This window comes from Lissotriton helveticus, chromosome 7, assembly GCF_964261635.1.
Source record: "Lissotriton helveticus chromosome 7, aLisHel1.1, whole genome shotgun sequence".
NCBI lineage: Eukaryota > Metazoa > Chordata > Amphibia > Caudata > Salamandridae > Lissotriton > Lissotriton helveticus.
In genome coordinates, this window is record NC_136068.1 from 825,449,281 (window position 1) to 825,474,326 (window position 25,046).

The following is a 25,046-nucleotide window of genomic DNA, read 5'->3' on the forward strand; positions in this document are numbered from 1 at the left end:
TTTTCTTCCTTCCTGAGTTCGACAACTAATTATATTTTTTAAGTAATGGCAACCGCTGAACACAATTATCCGAATCACGTTAAGTAGTGGAATAAATTTAAGGTGCTGCTGGAAATTTCAGAACTCACCGCCGCAGCCCGGCTTCAACAGGAAGCCAGGCAACCTTTGTTGGGACGGGGGCGGGGCCGGACAAAAACAGGAAGCAGGCGCTCCTGTGCCCGCTGGAGGATTTCTGTGTTAGCTAGCGGGGCCCCCGTGTTCGTGGAGAGCCCCGCGGCCCTCGCCTGGTAACCGGAATGACCCGCTGGCTGCCGAGGGACACGCAAGAAGAACCTGGTGAGTGGGGTGTGAGGGGGATGTGTGCGCGCGTGTGTGTGTGTGTGTGCGCACGTGTGTGTATGCGTGTGTATGTATGCGTGTGTGTTAAAATAGCACGATGACTGGTTGGTGGTGGGGGTGGTGGGGTGTGTAAGCGAGTGTCTGTCTGCCCGTTTGTCTGTTTGTCAAAGCAAGCGAAACAGCGCGCAAGCAGCCAGCAGCAAAGGCGCGCTCACGAGGAGAAATCTGAGACAGCAGAGGCTCGTGGCCGAACGCTGTCTCAGATTCCCCCGAAAGTAACAGCTATAGGTACTGAGGTAGACAGCGCATGCTACGCATGCGCAGCTCTACGCTCGACCTAAAAAGGACATCACTAAGGGGAAATTTAGCTATGATAAGAGTTTACTAGCTAATCATGTATTGGTTTCTTTTTTTTTCTTTAGGGTAATTTTTTTGGTAAAGGGGCTTTCAAAAGAAAATGCAATTTGATATGGCCAAGGTAAAATGTATGGCTTGGAATGTATCCGGTCTTAACAGTGCTAGCAAACGACAATTGGTGCAGTAAGAGTTAAAATTATATCAACCACACTTGTTCTTTATGACTGAAACTCATTTGGCCTATAAAGATCGCCATTTGTTTAAACATCTTGGATATGAACTTATCTGTACCTCTCAAACTATTTCTATGAAAGGGACGCCTATACTAAGAGATAAGAGGTTCTCCTGTAAAATAATTAAGGTAATGGCTGATCCAAAAGGCCGCTGGGCAATAGCTCAAATTGAAATTTCTGGTAGAAAATATGTTTTTGTGTCAATACACGGATCTAATGTAGATGATCCTGCGATATTTGATTTTCTTAATCTAGAATTGTTGAATTGGGATGGGGAACGTCTGATAATGGGTGACTTCAACTGTGTTATTGATTATAGTATTGATTCTACTAAAAGAGGGGGCATTAGCAGAATGCAAAAAGTTAGGGCAGCTATACTGTCAAAACTTCATTGACTGCCCATAGCGCAACGCACCGCCTTTAAGACAGGCTGTATAGTATTTAAAGCGTTGCACTGTAATAGCCCTAAATTTCTTAATAACCTGATCAACAAACATGTCCCTATGCGCAACCTTCGATCTGTCCACCTTCATCTCCTTACTACTCCCACCATCAAACTGAAAAGGCAGGGTGGACGCAGGTTCTCCTACCTGGCACCTAGGCTTTGGAACTCATTACCACTCTCAATCAGGAATTGTGACAACTTACTGGGCTTTAGAAGGGCCTTGAAAACATGGCTCTTCGGGCAACCCTGCTAACCTGGCTTCTCGCATTAATACTCATATGGTTAGTGCCATGAAACCTCTGGTGACCGTGCGCTTAACAAATTCCTATTAACATAACATAACATAACATAACATACTTGAAATGGCCCGATTACAGTCTCTGCACGATGTTTGGCGGCAGCTATATCCACCTATTCCAGGCTACACCTATTATTCAGCCCCTCATAAATCTGTTGCAAGAATTGACATGGTTTGGCTTCTGAAAATGTGGTAGTAGGACCAGATATTGTAATATGCCCTAGAGTGACGTCGGACCATAACCCCATTTTGTTATCTTTTGCTGTCAATTCCGAAAATAAGAACGCAAGGCCATTCTCCTTTCCCAGATACTTACTAACCGATGAGAAATATGTTACACATATGAAGCATCAGTTAGAGACTTTTTTTATTGAATGTAGGGACCGCTTCTCCTTTGATTGTTTGAGATGCCATGAAAGCTTTTGCTAGGGGAGTGGCCCAACAGTACATTTGGCGCCAAAACAAACAGAGGAAAAGCGATATAGACAAACTAATCTAGACTTTACAAAGCAGGGAAGAACAGCAAGCTGAGGCGATAATACGAGGTCCATCAGATCAGGACCAACTATTTCTTCTTTTATTGGATGCCAGAACAGAAATGAAAAAAATATTCAGGGAGAAAATTCCGGAGAAGTATAACAAACATCGCCAGGAGCAATACGAATATGGAGAACATATTGGTAAAGTGTTAGCTTTTCAATCTGCAGAAGCTAGGGCTCAACTTAAAATTAAGGCAATCATAAGTGCAGACGGTACTGCTCATAGTCATACTGCAGCGATTTTGGAACAGTTTTTACTTTTTTATCAGAACTTCTACTCACCTTCTGCTACCGTTGATGCAGGAAATGTTATACAATATATTACTGAGAGTAACCTCTCGGGCCTAAGTGAAAACGAGGCAGCTTTGTTAGATAATTTTATTTCGGTGGAAGAAATAGATGTAGCTATTTCTTCATTACCTTCAGGCAAAGCCGCAGTGGTAGATTCTCTGCCAATTGAATTTTACAAGGTGTTTAAACACACTTTGCTAGCACAATTTAGCATAGTTATTCAACATATAGGCATAAATAATAAGCCACAGGAGTCGTGGAATATGACCCAGATTGTTTTTTTTCTTAAAAAGGGTAAAATCTCTACTGACTGTGGATCATACCGACCCATCTCCCTCATAAATACAGTGTAATCCCGCATCACGCCAGAGCGGGATTTCCAAGATGGCGCCCGCGACCAGTCTCCCAGAAGAGGAGGTTAGCGCTCTAGCCGTCGGGACGCCAGGACCTGAAAAGGGCGGAAATGAGGTTGTTATATCTCTCAATAGAACAGAAGAGGATGCCGACGCCGAAGGATCAAGACAGGACACCAAGGAGGGGGAGAAAGCTGAAGAGGACGCTGTGGCAGAGGAGGCAGAGGCAGGAGATAAGCCCCTGGAGGACCGGGAGGTCCAACCCAGCTTACAGTGCGAGGACAGCCCAGGAGAAGAATCCTTGACCCTACCGCCTAGAGGCACCACATGCAGGTCTGACCGAACCGAGGAGGAGGAGGAGGGCGGCAAGACCCCTACTGCCACGACCCAGGAGGGCCGTGGCCGACGGCAAGTACCCTTTGTGAAATACCTCATTACAGGGTGGTGGAGTCAGGGACACTGAGGGCTTGCCACTGTCTGTTTGTCTATCAAAGGGGGACCAGCACATACCTTTCTTGGCACAAGTTGACCCCATACTCACATCTCCCGGGTGACGGTATTAAATGAAAGATAGGACAGCTTTATTGAGTTCTGTTTATTTTTTTTATTTTTGAGGGTCAATGCTCCTATTCTCCTTCCTTGACCTCGCGGGACGACCAGAATAAGAGGAGAGAGATATACCCAACAGCAGCGCCCGAGAAGGAGAGAGAACCCCAAAAACATATGGACATTACATCTTTTCTTTTTTTTTGGACTAAGAAAGGACTACAGTTTATTAAATATCCCTAGTTTGACGTTTGCCCCAATTGTTTTCTGTACATCATAGACTGACTATTAAAAATCCCAACGAACACTCCTTCTGCCAGCGCGTGGTGTTACTGAGGTGATCACATACAGATGCCAAGATTTTTTCAAAGATCCTCGCTAATCGTCTTGCCTCAATGATGGCAGTTCTGGTATCCGATATTCAACATGGTTTTATACCAGGCAGAGATACTACATCTCATGATAATATGACAATTTGGGCATTCGATTATGCCGTAAAAGAAGGGTGGGTCTCGGTATGATTCTTTTAGATGCCGAAAAGGCTTTTGACAAGGTCTGGTGGGAATTTCTATGGGCTACATTAAGTGCATTCGGCCTTGGGAGACAGTTCCGACAATGTGTCCATGCCTTGTATCGCAAACCTAGAGCTAAGCTCTCATATTCTGGTGCATACTCTATACCATTTGACATTTTATGCAGTACAAAACAGGGCTGCCCTCTCTCCCCGCTGGTATTTGCTCTTTACATAGAGCCGTTTATACGTGTTTTACAAGCTGATAAGAATATTAAGTCATTAAAGACTACCTTTAGTAGCTTAAAAATAACTGCATATGCGGACGATCTGGCAATCTTTTCTACAAATACTGTAGAAGCTGTTCTAGCTATTGAGAGGCAAGCAACTAAATTTGGATTAGTTTCAGGATATAAATTAAATATTAACAAGACACAGGTGCTTCTGAATTTTGAATCTAGCCCTCCAATTTTGGGGAGCTGTACTTCTGTTACTTAGGGGTTAAAATTTCTGCTAAAATAGGTCAAATAATATCTTTAAATGATACTCCTTTATTAACTGAAACTGCCAAAATCCTAAAAACATGGCATAAACTCCCTTTAGGGCTCATGGGGAGATGCAATTTAATAAAGATGAAAATACTACCCAAATATCGATATCTGTTTAGGTCCATTCCTTTACGTCTCTCGAATATTTTATTTTAAAAATTGGATGGAATCCTGAGCAGTTTCATTTGGGGCTTCAAGAAGGCTCATCGGGCTACTGACTTGCTCAAATTAACCTATAAACAAGGTGGTCTTGGGCTATCAGATTTTAGATTTTATTTTCGGTCATCGTTTGCTGGACGTTTTCGTATTCTTTTGGGGATTGATCACAGGGATTCTCTATATCGACTGATCTTGGGGGATGACAGCTTATTTTTTTTATATTGTATTAACGATCCAAACTACTTCAAACGTGTTAAATTTAAGACCATTAGAGACTGTTTTTATATGGCGGGCTATGGTCGCCAAAGGTACTTTGTCTGTAATTCACACCAAGCTTCCACTTAGGGGGAATCCAATGCTACCAGAAATTTTTCAGGATTATAGAGGTAGATCGTGGTCTAAGTATGGGATCCTATATCTGGGTGATATATATGATGTTAGAGGAATTAAATCATTTGAAGCTTTACAATTTCAATATAAACTGCCTACTAACCTCCTGTTTAAATATGTACCGATAAGGGATTATCTTCAGAAAAATGTTGATCTAAATTTCATTAAAAAATCCTCGATTTGGGATCTTTTATTTGAGGAGAAAACGAAATCTCTTATAGGCAATATGTATAAGTTGTTGACCAGTTTTAAGACCGATGGGTGTGAAAAGCTAGCACTACAATGGAGTCAAACGTTGAACTTGGCAATAACATCCGGAATGATTGCACAAGCTTTGGGTAATATTGGTGACTCAGTCCACTCTGTGAGTCTGCAACTACAATAATTTCGTACAATAGGTATGTTGTACTATACACCCAAAAGGATTAGTAGATAGGCAGGAGGTAATAGTGGAGGAGAAAAGACTAATTGTCCTAAATGTGGGACTCAAGCTGCAAATCTAATACATATGTTTATAGATTGCCCGAAATTACAACTTCATTGGCAGAAGATCGGCCTAGTGTTTTATAGCAAACTTGGAATGGGACCAACATTTACTACTTTAGAAATCATGTTAGAGTATAAGGTAGACAAACCTGCTCTAGCACTGCCATTGACTATCATGATGGTAGCAGCTAGGTTGGCTATCGCCCGGATGTGGGTTTCCCCGCTTTCACCAACAATTTATGACTGGTGGTCCATTATTAAAGCGACTTATGGCATGGAATTTGCCCTGGCTAAAGCTAGGGGTACAGCCTCTATGGTCAAGAATGTGAAAATATGGGGCCCTATGGATCTTTTGATATAGGTTATTACTGATAAAGAATGTAATTAGTATCATTTAGGAATTGGAATGTCCCAGATTAGGCAGACTATCTGCTGATGTGGATTATATTAATTCCCTTTTTGGGGGGGGGTTGTTAAAACCAATTCTATTTCTTTTTTTTTTAATTGATGACTTTATGCATATAGTTGAATTTATGTTATGAATTATTGTATATTATCCTTATGTGATGTCAATAAAAAAAATGAATACAGTGATATCATTAGCTTCATAATTCAAGTTTCTCCTGATAGTTACATTATAAATTCTAGTTGGGAGTCAGTTAGAATCTTACTATATGACAAAGTATAGTTTATTTACTTATTAGGCGGATATTAGGGTGGATTCATACCCTTGAGGTCACTTGGGGCATTAATTTTGGTTGGAACCACAGATATCTCACATAACAAGACATTTCGATGCTTATGTTAAAAAAAGCTCAATGATGAAGCTGCAGGATTTAAAGAGGTGCTTGGACAACGAGGGTTGTTTTGGACTCCTACAGAACTTGAAGTGGTCACTCTGAGATCTTAAGCTAGAGTTGTGGTTGTTCCACGTTTCTGAGCCTTTGACTTACAAAGCATGCCTCATACGCAGGGACACATGGGTATACTAGAGATCAGATTGCCTGCAAAGATCTTCATTCTTGTTTTTGTATATCTCGGGAACAGTAAACCAGAGTACCCAGAGCCAAAATTCAATATGGTTTGTACACCGACAGAGACAAGACGGTTCTCTTAAGATGAAATTGGTGGGTAGTAAATTTTACTACCAGGTGCTAATTGCTGGGCATAGGGCTTACATTTCAAAACCCCTCAATGCCTCACGGATTAGTAAACAGGGCATAGTGAACTGTTTTATGTCCCCACATCGATTTTTTCGTCTTGGTCAACGAGATGTCCCAGAGGCCCACGGCCATATGGCCCATATGTCTGTAAACGGGGATGTGTTGCTTGGCCACCAAGAGAGGATATAGTCCCTGGGGACTTCCTGTACCTCAAAGGGCATCCGGGAAGACCATCTTGTGTTTTCTCTTAACACCCCAAAGAATAAGAAGAGCGTTCTTGTTTTGGAAAGTGCTCGCTTCTCCACTGCTGGCATTGTAATATTGAAAGGTTTCACAGTCTCAGCAGATGACTGGTAGACCTCGTTCATGAATCACATTCACAAACTAATGAGGTCCACTTGATGAATGAAACCCCAGTGAAGTGCTCTGCCTGTGGACTTCCAAAGTTGGACAGAAGTCTTCTATATACACCATGCCCTTGCATAAATGATCGTAAAATATAGCGGAGCTGGAATATCACCACAAAGTTTTCTACCACCCTTTTTTATGAGGATAATAACCTTATTCTGTGCTATAGTCAGTTTTGGTGGACTCCAGCTTTGTACCAATTGGAATTGCTTCATTCAATTTTGTTTTACTAGAAGACTACATTGCATAAGCCTACAGCACTAGCTCAGCCAGCCTGGTATTCAGGTGGGAGGGGGGGGGGGGGGGTTTGCTTAACTAACCGAGCAGTAGTGTTGCTGTTGAGCGACTCTCTGTTCCTCTTCCATACACTCATGAAGGAACATTCAACACTGATAGAACCAGTGAGTGCTCGCCTACCGACACTTCTTCCGTCGCATATTGCAGGGAATATACTGCAGCATTCCTTGCCCAAGTGAATCCTCTGCCTGAAGGGAATTGTATAGATTTGCCCTGTAGAAGCACAGGAGTGGCAAAGCATAGAAGGTGTATGGGATAACAGTTTATAAAGAAGTGCATTATGAGAGACTCTCCATGGGGAAGCAGAGGTCAACAATCTAGATAAGAAGGCGAGTCTCACGCTTATCATTGGAGTGCTTCCGGGTCATGACCCACCTACATCCTGGCTTGTGGAGCCCGCCACCTCTTTCCCTGCCTGGGTCTGTGGATTGCATTTTGCCTGTGTGTGCTTTTCTTCTTTGTTTAAAATAGTTTAAAATAGGGGACAGCCATGAAGGGTACTGAGATGCTAGGCCAGCGCGCAAATGTCCAGGTATTTCTATGAAAAAACACACAAGCGCATGAGGGAAAGAGGAGGGTTGTCCTGCTCCTTAGAAAGGAGGTGGGGTAGAAGGAAATTCAGTGCCTGAACATTACCGGCAGGCGAAACGAAAGAGTGATACATTCGCCTAGAACCATTGGTGGGTGCTTAACTGCCTATTGCATTAGGACAGTGAGGGTCCTTATACTTGCTGTTCATGAGTGTCTAGGAAACTGCAGATCTCTGCTCATTAGCAGTGCCTCCTTTCTTGCTCCTCAGCTATTCCATTTATATATCAGGTCTCAGGAATAGCCCTATCTATTATCAGCTCAAGGTACCCTTCACACATTAACCTGTCACCCTGTCTCTGGACGATCAAACATTATTTAGAAAAAAATTAAACTCATCTTATACAAACTTTAGCAAGAGACTACAACATGAGCATCACAAGTCACTTCTCTGGGGACCCGGTTAGTCTGTCCTTACTAATTCACTTTAGGTTTCTTGCATGTTTGATGGAATGAGGAAAGCATGTGTGGCACCTTTTAAACATCTTACACATCAAACAGGTCATTACGGAATAACTTTGCACACATTATCTGGAATCTCTTCTCACTCTGATGTTCAGAGTGGGTTGAAAATCCATCAGTCAACTTCATTTGTTTCCTGTGTTGATTTCCTCTCAAATATTCTGGTGTTCACATATTTTTAGAACAAACTAACAAATAGGCATTCAAAATAATGAACCTGTTAGCCATTACTCTGATTTTCGGCTAAATAGATACGCAAGCTGAGATTACTTGTTCTATCTGCAACTTCCTACCCCGGTAGGGTTACCAGTTCCTCGAATCCCCTACTTTACCTTTCCCTGAAATGGAATGCATTCCTTAGCAAAAGACTACACATCGGTCAACTCAACTCTTTAGGAAATATGCCTGCTCTCTTATGCATAAAGTGACAATAATTTGTAAGTCCTAACTCCAACTTCATTTGCATATTCCCAATGTCTTGTATTCGCAATTTTGATAATGGTTTGCTCAAACAACTCATCCCTAATCCCCAGTTGGCGTGGCTAGCCCCAAATAGGTGCCTATGCTGTCTAAATGGCACCCATAATTCTTGCACTCATGAAACACTGCTAACTCCCGCTTACCCACTTCGCGTCTCATGAACGGCTGGCAAACTGCCTTACCTGAAAGTGTGAGAATGAGGTATGCCACTATTACAATGAGAGACACTATGCTGCAAAAATAACACCTGGGCATCTATTCTATGGCTAGCCTCAAGACAAATGTGGTTCATTGAGCATAACACACTTCTGTCATCAGCTGATCACCTTCCAAACTACCTCTCACTTCTGCAGAAGGCCTTCAATTCCGTTTTTGGGAAGGCATATAGCACTTGACATATAGCAATATCAATGAGAGTAACTTCTAGGTCCTGTAGGATAAGATATTAAAGCTCCATTATCCCTAACACTTAACCCCTCAACTGCCGAGCCTTTTCCTTTCTTAGCGCTGAACCTTTTTTTGGGGGGTGTTTGGGGTACTTCTCGCTTAAGCCTTAACTATTTATCGCAATGTGGGCATTCTAAAGATGAGCAGGGTTTGTGGAATCCCTCTATCCAAAATATAGCAACATGTTGGGGGGGGGGGTGAAAAAATGGGGGGAAAAGCAGTGTGCATGAAAGCACTTTTTTTTTGCTTTGCTGAAAAATCACAATGTTCCCAATGTTATCGCAATATTTGCATTTTTCTAGATGGTAGTCAATTTTTCCTATTTTTTTGTGGTTTCCCCCTACTTGTAGTTTGAGGTCGAAGCAGGTGTGAAACCAATGGGTGAATGGAGAAACCTATACATTTCTGAAAACTATAGACAAAATTCAATATTCAGCAAGGGGTCTCTCAAGGTCTTCTCAAAGAAAATATCTGTTCAAATACAAAATAACGAGAACACTGGAAAAAATTGAAATATCTGACAGTGTTTTCAATTATGATTTTTTGAATCCGGATAGCCAGTTACAAAAGCATTGTAATGTTACGTCAGTCAGACATACATAGTGTTTGTTGGTTGGTGAAAAACATTCAATACCAATGGCCAACAACCAAGCAGCAGCTTACAATGAATTTTCAATGTGTACCAACCATACAGTAATTCATATGGTAAAATCTAATGAATGAAAAAAGGCATGAACGAAACCTCCGCTTTTTAAAAATATGTCCTAGACACTAAGCTTTGGAATAGTGTTTTTTTCTACACCTTTGAATTTGGGGTCACCGATACCATCATGTGATTCAGAAGTCATTATGCCATATCACTTCATCCTTGCACACTGACTTACATTTGGAAGCCAAATATGGAGAAATTCAACTGACAACATATTTTTTACTAATCTCTGTTCCCACACCCCTCCCTGTAAAAACTATACCACACTTATGTAAGTGAATGAATGAATGAATGATAGAAAAAGCTTTATTCGATTTTAAAATACATAAAATCATAAAAGCAGCAGATTCAATTTAATACATACAGTAATTCATATAATGCGTTAAAAAGATTAAAAAGAACAATTAAATATAAAGAATATTTAAGCTTTTCTGTTTTTTTAGTACACTTTTTAAAAAGCCTGTCATTACAGCCACAGTGTATACATCATTGAGTGACAAAAGAAACAGTAGGGCCGGCCTGCATTGTCTCCAAGTTCCATGCTTTTTTAAGAGTGGTTTAATCCACCTCAACCTTTCTTGAACATAAAATTTACAGAAAAAGGTAGCATGCAGGGTTGATTGAACTGACGAGTTGTCACACGGACAGCTACATAGCTTCCTATCCCAGTTATTCATATTTGGGAATGTTATTAGGCGAAAGAAGATATTAAACCTAAACCTTGTCAGTAAATATAAATCAAAACCTTATGTAAGTGATCCTAGACCCCACAGTAGGAGAGGCCACAAAATGCAATGTGGCAACATCAAAATGTTCCGTGGAAGAATTGACTGTTTTTGGTGATGTTGGTCGTTATGGAATTTGGGCCAAGGTTCAGCCTCCACCCAATGAATCCTATCAAACTCAAATATTTCTGAAAACTAAACACCTAGGCTACTCCAGGGTAGTGTGGCTTGCATGGATCCCACTTCGTTTTCTTACTCAGACATTTTCCTCACATTTTGTATGTGAAAATTCCTGAATCCTTAGGATCAACAAAATGTGAGTTACTGGGCAGGTGGCTGATATGTCCTGTGGTTGTATGGGTGAAGGTGACACATTTACTTACTTGAGTGGGAAAATCTTTTCAATCCAGTGAGCCAATGGCACCATCAAACTGTTCTACTAATGAAGCAAGGATACTCAGACTTTAAGAAATCTACGTTGTTTTCTTAGATGTCAGCTTAATCAGCAGCAATAGACCATGCAATGACCCAAAATTGGCACAGATGGCTTCCCTTCCATGACAGCTGCTACATTCGAGAGATGGTGTGGTAACATTAATTTAAATTACATCTGCCCTGTCCTTTTCCCCATGTACTGTCAAACGAAACATATTCATAATGTAACGTAACAAAAGAATTAACGATGAACAAACCTTAGTTACATTAAATACTTACTGGTCTAAAACAACAATATCGTTTTTCTTGGTATACTGGCGTGCCAATCTCAGGGCAAGATCGTTTGCTTCTGATCTACAAAAAGAAAGGCAAGCACTTTAATATGTAACTTAAGAAAATAACATGAAAAAGGTGTAATCCTCCCCAGGCTTGTACCTTTCAATAATCTTTATGAATTATTTCCAAGGACGCAAAACAAAACAAGCATTGTGAAAGGTCGGGTTTAGCAAGCATCCAATGCATCACTCCTTTAGTTATTTTTTGCAAACATATGCAGTAATAAGCAAATGGCAACCATATAGAAATTATAAAGGTAAAAGAGTGGCCCTGCAGCCCAAACACACCTGCCTGGTCACTTAAGTGTGCTCCGTTTCAGGCGCCTGTGCACATGCGAACACGCAAAATACAATCACTGCCAGTGCAAGACTGTCAATGGATAAAGTGGGCTAACCTGTTGCCCATTGCTCTGCGCCACCAGCAAAGAACTTTTCCTAGTTGTTAAGGAATTTACCTCGCCTACTCTGAACATGCCTACTCACCACCATTCCGAATCTTGGGTCTCCCAACTGGCGGACTTTTTCACCAATAAAATTAAAGCCATTCAAGGCTCTTTTACGCCTGTCAGTGCTGAGGCTGCTTCCTGCTCCACTGCCCTCCCTTCTCCATCCCTGACTACGGAGGGGCCTACCCTTTCAGAGTTTCCTCTTCTTTCATTTCCATCCTCCCATGACTCCCTGACCAAATTAAAATCTGGTTCCCCTTTGGATCCCTGTCCGGCCAAATTTTTCGCCAGTACAGCTCAAGTCATCAATCCCCTCATCAATCCAGTGCTCAATCTTTCACTTAGTTCCGGTGTGGTTCTGTTTCCCTGGAAGCAGGCCCTTATTTTGCCGCTTTTAAAAAAAACTAATTTGGATCCTCTACTACACGTCAATTATAGACCCATCTCGCTCCTCCCAGCATTTGCCAAGATTGTGGAGAAGCATGTCCACTCTTCCCTCTCCAACTTTCTTGAGACCAATGACATCTTACACGGTTCTCAGTCTGGCTTCCGTGCAAATATGAGCACAGACACAGCGCTGCTAGAAGTTACAGAAGCTATCAAGGAGGTCCTAGACTCTGGGGGCAAGGCAATGCTGGTGATACTCGATCTGTCGGCGGCCTTTGACACCGTCCCCCATCGAGGTCTTCTGACCAGACTTAGGGAGATTGGTCTGCGGGGGACAGTGTTCAGATGGTTTGAGTCCTTTCTGGCAGATCGTCGTCAAAAGATCTGGGCACCCCCTTTTTCAGCCGCAGTGTCGCCATTGGAGGTAGGAGTTCCCCAGGGCTCAATCCTGAGCCCTATGCTTTTTAACATCTACTGGCCCCTTTGGCGGCACTGGCGGAATCTTATGGTGCCCTGATTGTTTCGTATGCTGACGACACCCAGCTCCTCTTTTCTTGCAAGAAGGGCTCAGACTTCAATGCAGAGAGTATCAGAGGTTGCCTTGGGGCGGTGTTTGAGTGGATCCAGCAGAACAGCCTCAAGTGCAATTCGGACAAATCTGTGGTGCTCTTCTTTGGTTGTCCCTCCGACCCCAGGTGGCAGTCTTGGTGGCCTGCTGCTATGTTCCCTCCCTCCGCTGCTTCGGACACGGCCAAGAATCTGGGAGTGAAGATTGATATCAGTCTTACCATGAAGCCCCAGATTATTGGCCTAGTTAGTAAATGCTTTGGCCTCCTCAAATTGTTAAGAAAATTTCTTCCTCTGCTCTCTCAGGATCATAGGAAAATCACCGTGCAGGCATTAATTAGCTCTCGTCTGCACTACGCCAACGTGCTCTATCTCGGACTCCCAGAGTATCTTCTCTCCCGCTTACAAGTAGTCCAAAACTCGGCTGTGTGAGCCATCTTTGGCTTCCATCGGAGAACCAGTGCAAACACCCTTCTGAGAACTCTTCACTGGCTCCCCATTCGTAAGCGTATTGTTTTCAAGGCGCTCACCTTGGCCTTCAAGGCTCTCCATGACTCAGGCGCCAAGTACATCAGAAGACGGCTGGCCTTCTACCATCCTTCGAGATCGCTCAGGTCATCTACGCTGGCCTTGGCTATTGTTCCTAGTATAAGGCGCGCCCGCACTGGAGGCCGCTCTTTTAGACGCCTGGCGCCTCAGTTGTGGAATACATTGCCGGTCTCGCTGAGAAAGATCGGCACTTTGTTGGCCTTTAGAAAGGATCTCAAGTCCTGGCTTTTTGTTCAGTAGTGCGTGGCATCTCCAGCCTGCCCTCGGTCTGTATTGGGTTTGAAGCGCCGAGACACTCCTCGGAGTAGCTGAGCGCTATATAAAACACGTTATAACATAACATAACATAACATAACATGGTGGATGGAAGCAAAATGTGAATGACACTTGAACAGACAAATGGATGCATAGGACCGACAGAAAGCCCCTGTTAAGAATATAATTTATTGTGACTTTTTGGGAAAATAGGAGCCTGGCGAGACACTATCTCTATGCCAAACTTAAAAAATGAGACCTGAAATGAAATGAAATGAATTTGTACTTGTAAAGCGCACTTATACCCCAACTGGGGTTTCCTGGCACTGTACGCATACCGCTGTGGAACCCTTCCTGGCTTTTCCCTGTGAAATGTCCACTCCTGTGCACCCCCAAGGTGAAGCCAGGCATCCCAGTGCTGTTGGGGCCGTTTTGGAGATTAAGCAAGCTATTGCCCAGAGTTGCAGAGTGGGACCCATGATTAGAATAGGCACCAAGGCGAGAATTATCAGGTCCGAGGAAATTGAGCCCAAGACCCGCCGAGGCGGGAATTGAACCCTGGTCCCGGGCCAGACCTCCGCATCAGGGTCTGCCGCTCTAACCATTGAGCCACACTTCTCACCTACTAGATGATAAAAAAGGAGGATCAAAATGGACATCAAAAAAGGATATCTTGCTGTATTTTTAATTAAAATTTGACAGACTTGAGAGGCATTGCCATGTATATTTATTTTTTCTTGTTTTATAGGGAGATATGATAAGCTGATGACTACATATGATGACGATATCCAGAGAAATCTTTTTTTTTAAATCTTTTTTGTCTTGTAGCTCTGCTACATGAGGAGGTCCTGAGGAAAGGTTATGCCAATGGGTACACTTACTAAAATGATTTTCTTGCATACTTAGATTCTTGCTTTGAATGAAGCTCCTATCCTATGAATAATAATTAATAACAATATAGAAACTGCTACTACTACACTGCTGTTTTGTAATGATGAAGTTGAGAAGGCTGTATATAAATGTAATGGCATAGGTGCTTCAACTAACACACATGCTACTCATTCAAATATTTGTATTAAAAATGCGGTATTGTGCTAGAAAGATTTACATATATAAATCACAGATTATTTTTGTTTTAGGTTTTCAAAACTTGTCAGTCAATAGGTTATCAAATCTAACCTACCATCTGCTTTTTCTGAAGAAGGCAGACAGTTATAGTGATTGTGCCAAAACATCTCTTTATCACTAGCGGGTTTATGGATGTTGCCTTCTGATGAGAAGTTTACAAAGTATACTTTTACGCCATTATTATTAGTCATGTGATTGCCTTAATCAGCCCATTCGAGTGGCCTATGTGATCTGCAGTGCTGTTTAAAACACAGAAATAAACAATGTATACAAGTAGACAACCCTTTGGTTATTATTTCACAAAGCCCACGCTTTGGCACACAAAGGCTTTCCTGGCGCTGGGAGATGGGCCCTCTGCTGTACTCACTCGGCTGGAGTCTGGGGCTACATGGCATTTCTCATGGAGGCCTCTGCATGTGCTCCATGGGCTAGTGCAGTGGAGCAAGTGGTAGAATCATGTGTAAAGTAATTAGGTATTGTTGCTTTTAAATTTTGTTTAGTTTCCGGAGCGAAAATTATTTGAAACAATAAACTTTGCCACTTATGAAAATTGAAAAGAATGAATTAAAATGTACACAGTTGAGCTATCATAAGACTCCTGTTTGCTTTTCGTCGACTGTCTTGACATTTTTCCCCCTATGACTGTCTTTTTCAACTCTGCTTTATAGACAAGCAGTGGCAAAGAGAACAGCTCGACACAATACATAGGCGAGATCTACTGGCTTTGTTAATGCTGGTTTTGAGTTTATCATGTACAACACCGCCCCTGCATGTTGATTAGAGAGTTCACATTTCATAAAATATGTTGCTTACCCCCAGGATCTTTTATTCTTACTATTAGTACTAAAGTATTGTCTAATCTACTACGAATCAACAGCATCGTTTTTCGGTGCGCACATTCCTCATACAGTATCGTATGACGGTAAGCACGTGACTGAAACTTACCCAGAATTCACAAAATAGAAGACGCACAGCTCCTCGGGGAGCGTCTTCCCGAGCCTTGTTGCATATTCTACCAAATTGTCGTGAAGGTAGCGGGCGTTTGTGTTCAGCAGCTGGTTTTGCTCATGGGCGGCATTCACCACCACTGGGTGGCAGTAGCCGACTGGAAAACAGAAAGAACAAATCAGCTTAAAGGGAGAGCCTAACTATTCCTTTTTTTAATACAAATATTTATAGTTTGCAAGTAAACCTCATGTACATCTTAAAATAAGGAAATACAACATATTGTTTCAGATTTGTCAGTATTTAAACAAGATAAAAAATAAAGTTGCAACTGGCTTCACTATTTCTTTCAGGATTATATTCTCTTCCTCATTAGACATCCCTCAAAAAATGAGGTCACTCCTGATTCAACTTACGCTTTGCATTCAACTCCGATATATTTCACTCTCTCCTTACATAATTTGTAATGAGTTTTATATATTGTTCTAATGTCTCGAAGGGGTCCTGGCGCTCAGGCCTGACCGCAGTAAGAAACTGAAAGAAAAGTCTTCTAAGCTTTCTTGCTATAAAGATCGCCTACAGGCACTTTATATAAAATGAAAAATCCAAGTTTTTAAAGCTTTCCTAAAAAGCCAAAAGATTTCTTATTTTTAAATGAATAGGTAGGTTATTCCAGGAATGTGATGCACTGTAGATGAAGCTTCTTCCTCCCCACGAGGTATGCTTATATTTAGGAAACAGGACATTGTATGCTGTGAAGGACTCCAGGGTTCTTGATGGCTTATACCACTTGAAGTTACATACCTTTGGTAACGCCTTATCTTACCTTTGAACTACCAGGCATCAGGCTGGATCATGAAGTTTTTTGATAGAAGTATCCTTGTGTGCCAATAGGTGACATCGGTCAACTCCGCGTGACGTTGTAGGTGTCAGGTTCATTGGCGTCATAAATCTGGCCTTCAGGAGGTTGTTACATTACCAAGGCATAACATTTTTATGCAGAGGATAACCGAACACGAAATTGTCCTCTTCTGTACAGCACACCCCTTCTTTGCTCCGACATACCCTACGAAGAGTTGGTAGTCCATCCGGAACGCTTTAGTGCTGTCAAGGCAGAACAACAATGCTCTCTTTGGGTCCAGACAGTGGAGAAGCTACTCTTCCTTAGAAGGATGCAGAGGCACTTAGAAGGTGGGCAGAGTAACAGATTGTCCCAGATGAGAAGGTGTTACTACCTTAGGCAAAAAAGAATCCTTAGTGCGGAGCACTAATTTGGCCGGAAAGACGGTCTTGAATGGCAGCTGAGAAGACGGAGTCTGCAATTCAATCGCCCTCCGGGTAGAAGTTATTGCCACTAAAAAGACTGTTTTGACAGTGAGCAGCCAGAGGGGGCAATTGTGCAGCGGATCATACTGTGCACACATCAAGAAGGTGAGAACCAAGTTAAGGTCCCACTAGGGCATGATAAAAGGTGAAGGGGGAAACAAACGAGTAAGCCCCGTCAGAAATCTTTGTACAACGGGGGATTTAAAAAGTGATGGTTGATCTGGCAACCGAAGAAAAGCAGACAGGGCCGAAAGGTGGCTCTTCATAGTGGCAGAGCAGTACGCAGCTGGAACAACAAAAGAACAAAAAGAAGAATGTCTGAGAAGGAGGCAGACAAAGGGTCAACAAACCATTCTGTGTAACATTTACAAAATCTCTGCCATCGGCAGGCGTATTCCGACTTGGTGGAGGGACGCCTGGCTGCCTGAATAACTTCACAGACTTTGGGAGGAAGGTCAAAAACTGTCAACTGTCGCCACTCAATCTCCAAGCAGGGAGGTGAGTGGACAGGTTTTGGTGGAGGACCCCTTCTCTGCTGCTGCGACAGAAAATACTCCCAAAAGGGCAGCCTGATTGGCGGATCGATGCTCATTTGCAAAAGCTTGGGATACCATACTCCAAGTGTCCAGTCTTGGGCCACAAGAAGGACTTGTGCCCGGTTGCTCCTGATCTTCTTGAGTACTCTGGTATGGGCGGAAAGATGTACAGGAGGCCTGTGCTCCACTTGCGACGAAAAGCTTTGCTGAGCGAGATACCTGCCTTGTGAACTCCAAGATACAAACTGCTGACATTGCGTGTACTCTTCATTGGCGAACAGATCTAAACAAGGCTCTCCCCACTGTTGAAAAATACATTTGTCACCTCCAGATAGAGACACCACTCGTGATCCGCTAGGCATCGACGGCTGAGTTTGTCCACTCTAGCATTCAGGGAACTGGCCAGATGTTTAACCACCAGGGAAATGGTCTGTTGTTCCAGCCAAGTACAGAGACGCAGGGCCTCTTGACAGCCGCACTATTTGTTGCAGTACCACATGGCGGTAGTGTTGCCTGTGAACACTTGAACTAGCCTTCCCTTAAGAGATGGTAACAAGGCTTTTAGTGCTTTCACAAGTAGCTCCAACAGGTTGATATTGTCACGATTCGCTCCCTGTGCTCTCGTACCCACCACCAGGGGGCCACATAGTGGGCCTTTCCAGTCTTCTAATAAGCTTCCAGACCCTCCCCTGCATGAATATCCTGACTTCCAGCCATTTGGACAGTTATTGGGAACTGGCATCCATTCCCAATCCATGCCGGGTTTTGTGAAAGCCAGCCTGCTTATACTTGAAGCCAGCCTACTCATGTCTGAAACTCCATTACTCCATTACCCAGAATTCCCTGCTCACTTCTTTGTCTCCACCCCTGCGTGCCAAGGATGGGCGAAGGAATTCAGCTCACCTGTGGCTGGCTGCTGCTAGCTTGCTCACACCTGCTGCATGTGACTACTGTGAGCTCTTATAAGCCTCAGGCCAAAGTTGGTTATTGTATTATTGGTGAGAGGGATCCTTGTTTCCAGTGCTCCCTGAGCTTCTGCAATTTTTGTTTCCTGAGCTTTAGTTATGCCTTGTTCCAGACCTGCTGCTGTTTGCCTTGTTCCTGAATTAGCACTGCCTGCAGTTCTACCTTGACCCCTGAGCCTTAGTATTCCTAGATTCTGAACTGCAGCAGTTTCCCTTCTCCTGAATTAGCACTGCTTGCAGTGCTACCTTGTTTCATGAGTTTCTGAGCTATAGCTATTCCTTTTATCTGATTTAGCACTGGGGTTAGAAGCGAGTATGTATTCCTTTCCTTTGAATAGATGAGTGATAAGTGTAAATCCTTCCTTACTTTTGTTTGATCTTAGCAAAGGCCATAGCCATGTCCATTCGGCTCTTTAATGATTCAATTCATTTTTGTTAGGTTTATCCAAATTTTATTTATTAAACAAAGAGGAAAAACAGCCGACACATGTTTCTCCCTATGTGGCAGGTAGCGCCAGGGCTTTCTCAAGGCTAAATGAATTGGTTTACATTATTCTCAATTTTTTTCAGGTTTTTCTGATGCACGACAATGTTTTGTATCACATTCAATTTTTTAATAAAGATGAGTCATCAGGTGTTCCAAGGCTCTCCGGATAATCCGGTGTTCGGCGAGAGTCCCGTTTTGAAGCTCTTAGGGTCCGGGGCTTCGAGTATGGCTCCTTCATTTCCACAATAATTACGAATAAAGATATAGGCCTGAGATCCCTGGACCTTCCATCACTGTTGGAACCTGAATTAGCACTGCATGCAGTGCTCTTGTTTCCTGAGTTCCTGAGCTATAGCTATTCCTTTTACCTGAATTAGCACTGCCTCCAGTGCTCTTGTGTCCTGAGTTCCGGAGCTATAGTTATTCTTTGTTCCTGGGTTTCAGCGATTTCTTGTTTCTGATTTGCATTGCTTGCAGTGCTCTCTTGACTCCTTGTTTCCTGAGCTGTAGCTAATTCCCTGTTCCTGAACTAGCACTGCCCGCAGTGCTACCTTGACTCCTAAAGCCTTAGTAATTCCCTATTCCTGTACTAGCAATGCCTGCAGGGCTACCTAGACTCCTGAGCTTTAGCTCAATTCTTGTTCCTGCCCCAGCACTGCCTTCCATGCTATTCCTTAACCTGCACTATTCTAGTATACCCTTGTAGCCTCCCCTTCTGTATATCCCTTTCCAGTCCCGGCCTTTCTTCCCATTTCCTTGGTTCCAGTTCTAGTTTTCTGTCTTTCTATTCTGCTGTCTTGCTTCTGTTGCCTTGTATGTTGTTTACATGTTTTCTGCCAAGTGTGCGCTGTGATTTTCTTCCTTTCCTGTTAAGCACTTCTCCTTGCTAGCTCCTTGTCTATTGTGCTTGTGTTTAATTCTACCCCCTTGCTGTTATTGTCTTGCGTGTTCCTGTTTGATCGCCAGGATCTGTGGGCACAGCTGACTACCTAGGTGGTGTTTCTTGTTCACTGTGAGTATAGTCTTTGAGTTGCATTTATAACATCACCATAGGTATAAGGTCCACAGACCCTGCCTTTGCATGCATATCCTATATGTGGGTATTTGCAGTCAGTATCTGTAACAGCAATTGTGGGTGAGAAACTTACTGAGCTTCAGTCTTACCATGTGGAGCTCCTGAGTACTTTACCCCACACTCCGCTTTATTGTTAACTAGCAGCCCGTCCCGACGTTGTCCGGGTATGAAATAGAATGTGTGTAATGTGTGTATTTGGCAAGGGCAATTTATTTTAAAATCTCGTGGTAGACAACATTTTTTGTTTCATTAGAATAGGGACGGAGAAGGCCCAGCTGCAGCCCTGGTTGATGTTAGTAGGCGCGTGTAATTGGTGTAGTGATCCGCGGCCTGAGCCCGGCTACAGCCCTGGTTGATGTTAGCAGGCGCGTGTAATGTCGTTGAATGAGAGAGTTATCAGCCGCGGGTAAATCCGTTTAATGAGAGAGTTGAGTGACAGCGAGTAGGAGAGGCTGCAGTAATTGTCCCCGCAGACACGCTCATTTGCGTGTTCCCCCGCTTGAGGCCCAGATGCAGGCCTGTTTGATGTTAGCAGGCGCGTGTAATTAGTGTCCTGATCCGCCGCCTGAGCCCGCCTAGCGCCCTGGTTGATGAAAGCAGGCGCGTGTAATATCGTTGAATGAGAGAGTTCAGTAACAGCGCGCAGGAGAGGCTGCAGTAACGTTACTTACCAGGCCTCCAGGTGAACGCGTTTGTCATGCCCCCAGCACACGGCCACAGCAGACGATCTTCTGATTAATGTACGACCCACATGGCATGAAGGGCGGAACGTAGCACACGCCCCCAGCGTTTCTCACGCCCCCAGCGTGCCCCTTGATGCGGCGCAATTGCGTTCACATGGCATGAAGGCCGGACACACGCCCCCAGCGTTTCTCATGCCTCCAGCGTGCCCCTTGATGCTGCGCAGCAACGTAATTGGCGCTTGTATGTACGACTCACATGGCATGAAGGGCGTACACACGCCCCCAGCGTTTGTCACGCCCCCAGCACATGCCCACAGCCCACGATGTGATGGCTGTACCACATGCCCCCAGCGTTAGTCACGCCCCCCCAGCCCACGCCCACTGCACAACGCAGACACGCCCACAAGGGACTACTTTCCTGGCACGGTTCTTTTACCTTTTAAATGTATAGAGGAGTTGGCCTAACGGCTAAGGCGCTCGACCTCGGACCTGGGGATCTGGGTTCGAGTCTTGGTAACGACGCCAAACATCCTGTGATTCTGGACAAATCACTTAATCTCCCCGTGCCTAAGAAAAATGAATGTGTGTCCTCATGTAAAGTAACTGGTGCTATGTAAAGCGCTCTGATACCGGATTCAGTTCGGGTCAAATTCTCGCTATATAAAACTCTGCAAAAAAAAAATATATATGGTGGCCGTCTGCATAGGCAATGTCCTTCTGCTGCAACCGCCCTTTCCAACGCTGTATTGGGTGTTGTGATTGGTGCTGTGGTTACCGAGATTACCCGCCTCAAAGGTTTGGACTCTCTCTTTATAATATTAGTATGGATGTTGTATTATATATATGTCTTGCACGTCTGTCCTGGGTGTAGTTGGTCTGAATGCTAAACTGCCTTGTGAGTGCCCTTCCTTTCTGAGTCTTAGCCATCTTGTTCCTTCGTGCAGGCATTCCCTTTGGATTTCTTTTCTCCTCTGACTTCTTGTATGATCCTGGGCAGCGCTGTACTCCTCTTTCTGAGTACGTTTCTATACCCAGTTCTCAGTGTTTGCCCAAGTCCCTGACTGTGTTCCCCACATAGTCCCGGACAGTCCCTGACAGATATGGAGCCCTGCTTCCTCGGATACCAGAGTCCTCTGATCTCCATCTCTCCCAGATAGCTGCCCCATACCAGAAGCAACGCATCTTTCAAAACTGTGAGGTCTGGGTGGGGAAGAGAAAGGGGTCTACCTCTGACCCAATCGTGGTTTGTAAGTCACAACCGCAGGTCGTTCACGGTGCCCTCCGATATCTGAACCAGGCCGCTGAGACTTCCCTGATGCTGCGCCCATTGGAACTGCAGGTACCACTACAGGGCCTGCATGTGCCATCTGGCATGGTCTAGAAGCAGCAGGATGCAGGAGGCCATGAATCCCAACAGCCTCAGAGTCATTCTAATCGAAATCCAGGATAGAGTGTGAAACATCGGTCTCATAGCCTGAATATCCTGGACTCGCCGCACGGGGGATAAACCCGAAACGGCACTGTGCCCAGAACTGCTCGGATGAAAGGGGGCGTCTGAGAGGGAGTCAGGTGTGACTTCGGCATGTTGAAAGTGAACCTCGGTGAATGCAGGAGGTGTGCTGTAGTCTGGAGGTGGGAGATGATTGCTTGGGACGAGCCAGTCTTCAAAACCCAATCGTCGAGATAGGTGAAGACTCGAACCCCCGTCTCCGCAGATGGGCTGTGACCACCACCATCACCTTGATGAACACCCAAGGGGCACCGGTGAGGCCGAAGGGGAGCATGGTACACTGATAGTGCTCGTGGCCCACCGCAAACTGCAGATAGCGGCGATGGGCAGGCTGGACGGGAATATGGAAGTAGGTGTCCCTTAAGTCCAACGCTACCATCCAGTCTCCAAGGTCCAGGGCAGACAGGACCTGAGCAAGGGTGTGCATCTTGACTTTCTCTTTTTTGAGAAAGTGGTTGAGGGCTCTGAGGTCGAGGATAGGGCGAAGGCATCCAGCCTTCTTTGGCACCAGAAAATAGCAGTAATAGCAACCACAGCCTACCTCTGGCTCAGAAACCCTCTCTATAGCTCCAATAGGGCAAGAGAATCATGACTTCCTCATAGAGTAGGGCAAGGTGTTCCTCCATCAGTTGATCATAAGTTGGAGGCATGGATGGAGGGGTAACTTGTAAGGGGGGATGAGCCCCTTTAGACTATTTACAACACCCACCCGTCCGATGTGATCTCCTGCCAGTGGTGGAGATGATGGCGTATCCTGCCACCAATTGGATGCCCATGATCTGGGAGCATCGGACTATGAAGGTTTTGCGGTGGAGGAGGGGGAAAGGGGTCTGTGGCTTAATCTGGCTTCTGGCATTTCAATCCGCGAGGTTGGGGTGAACCACATCCGAGGCCCTGCTGAGGTTGGCAGCCCTTACCGTAGCCAAAGGCAGGGATGACATGGCAAGGTCCAAGGACTTGGCCGTAGCCTGCAAGTCCTTGAAGTGCTCTAGCGCTGCCTATGCCCCGTCTTAAAAGAGACGAGAGCCATCAAAGGGCATGTCCATAAGGCTGGCCTGGACATCCCCTGAAAAGTCAGACGTACTCAGCGAGGCGTGGCGCCTAACAGCCTCCGTTGAGTAAATCACTGTGCCCAGGGGGCTGTCGCGTCTAAGCCACAATGTATAGCAAACTTTGCTGCTTCTCTCCCATACCCAACAGCTTGGGAGTGGAGAGCCCGGTCCTCCTACGAGCCTCGTTGCAGCACCTGCGCAACAATATCCCATAGTGATTGGGCACAAGAGGCATGCAGTGTTTGCCGACCGCAATGCTAGGCTGGTGGAAGATAAGATCTTCTTATCACACCTGTACAGCCTTTTGGATTCCCTGTCCGGACATAGAAGAATGTGCTACGGGAAGTAGAGGCTTGGACCACTAAGCTCTGTGGGGTGGGATTGGAGGAGAGGAAAGGTGGGTTGTCTGGTGCAGGGCGGGGGCGGCGGGCAATAGTTCTGTTCACAGGAGATCCTGTGCTGGACTTGGACAGCTGCGCAGTAGAACATCAGCAAAGGCCTCATTGAAAGGCAGCAAGGATTCCGAAGTGGAGACACCAGGCTGCAGGACCTCCGTCAAGACATTAGTTTTGACTGCCACCGTAGGGAGCTGCAGGTCCAAGACCTTCGCAGCCCTACGCACCACCATCGCAAAAGAAGCACCCTCCTCCGTAGCCAGGTTAGGAAGAGACCGCAATGCCAGGCTCTGGGGAGGTGTTCAGGCCGAAGGCATAACATAGGTCCTCATTCCAGCCCGTTTCCTCATTGGAAGCCAGGATTTCTAAGGGACACTACTGCACCTCCCAATCATCATCCAGCCCAAGCCCTTCAGAATAAGGCAGAGTGCATGGCATGAAGCTCAACGGCTCAGTCAGCGCCAGTCTCGGTTTTGGTGGACATCCAGCTGGCTACTTGTCATCTGGAATGACAATGCAGGAGGCGCCGCCGGCGACACAGAGGGTCTTGACGTCGGATATGGCACCGGGAAAGGTTGGAGTGCTGCGACTGGCGCTGGTCTAGATCCAGGAACAAATCTAAGAGGAGCTGGTGGCACCAGAGGTGCAGATCCCCCTGGGTCTCCTTCTGCTGAGCCTGCGAGGGCCAAAGGTGCGCTGGCAAACATGACATCATAAAAGTCCTTTAATTGCACTGGGGTAGCTCCTGGTCGCGGACAAGGAGGAAAACGTGGAGCCGACCTAGGCACCCGCTCAACGGAGCGGGGTCTCGTACGTCGAGACTCCTCCGTCTCGTGTGAGATGGACGGGGTATTATCGAAGCATGCTTCGACTTCTTGTGTTTCTTGCGGTGCTTCTTAACTGATCTCAACAACTTCGAGTGGGAGGAAGAAGACTTCGACCCCCAGGAGCAGTGCTCAGACATTCCTCGTGACTGAGAACGGGATTGACGGGGCAATCTCCATGGCACCGGACGCTGGCCACAATCAGCTTTAGGGATCACTCACTCAAAGCTTTCTGCGCCATAGCCCAGCAGTCGGAGCACAACTTTATGTCATGGTCGAGCACCAGGCACCAAAGACACACCAGGTAGGGGTGCGTGACCAAAATGGCACGGTGACAGGCGCTGTATTGTTTGAACCCGAGTCTTCTTGCTG

The 25,046-nt window shown here is 44.9% G+C and overlaps 1 protein-coding gene across 2 annotated transcripts in view; it reads right to left on the bottom strand.

Annotated features, from left to right (window-relative positions):
* The window catches only part of LOC144769250 (5-phosphohydroxy-L-lysine phospho-lyase-like), a 479,590-nt gene that overhangs the window by 271,850 nt on the left and 182,694 nt on the right, over positions 1-25,046 (bottom strand). For both annotated transcript variants that reach the window (XM_078653309.1, XM_078653310.1), the window contains exons 3-4: positions 15,822-15,981; positions 11,489-11,563 (exon numbers count right to left, since the gene is read on the bottom strand). In XM_078653309.1, coding sequence (XP_078509435.1) covers positions 11,489-11,563; positions 15,822-15,981 — 235 coding nt within the window. The remainder of the gene's footprint in view (positions 1-11,488; positions 11,564-15,821; positions 15,982-25,046) is intronic.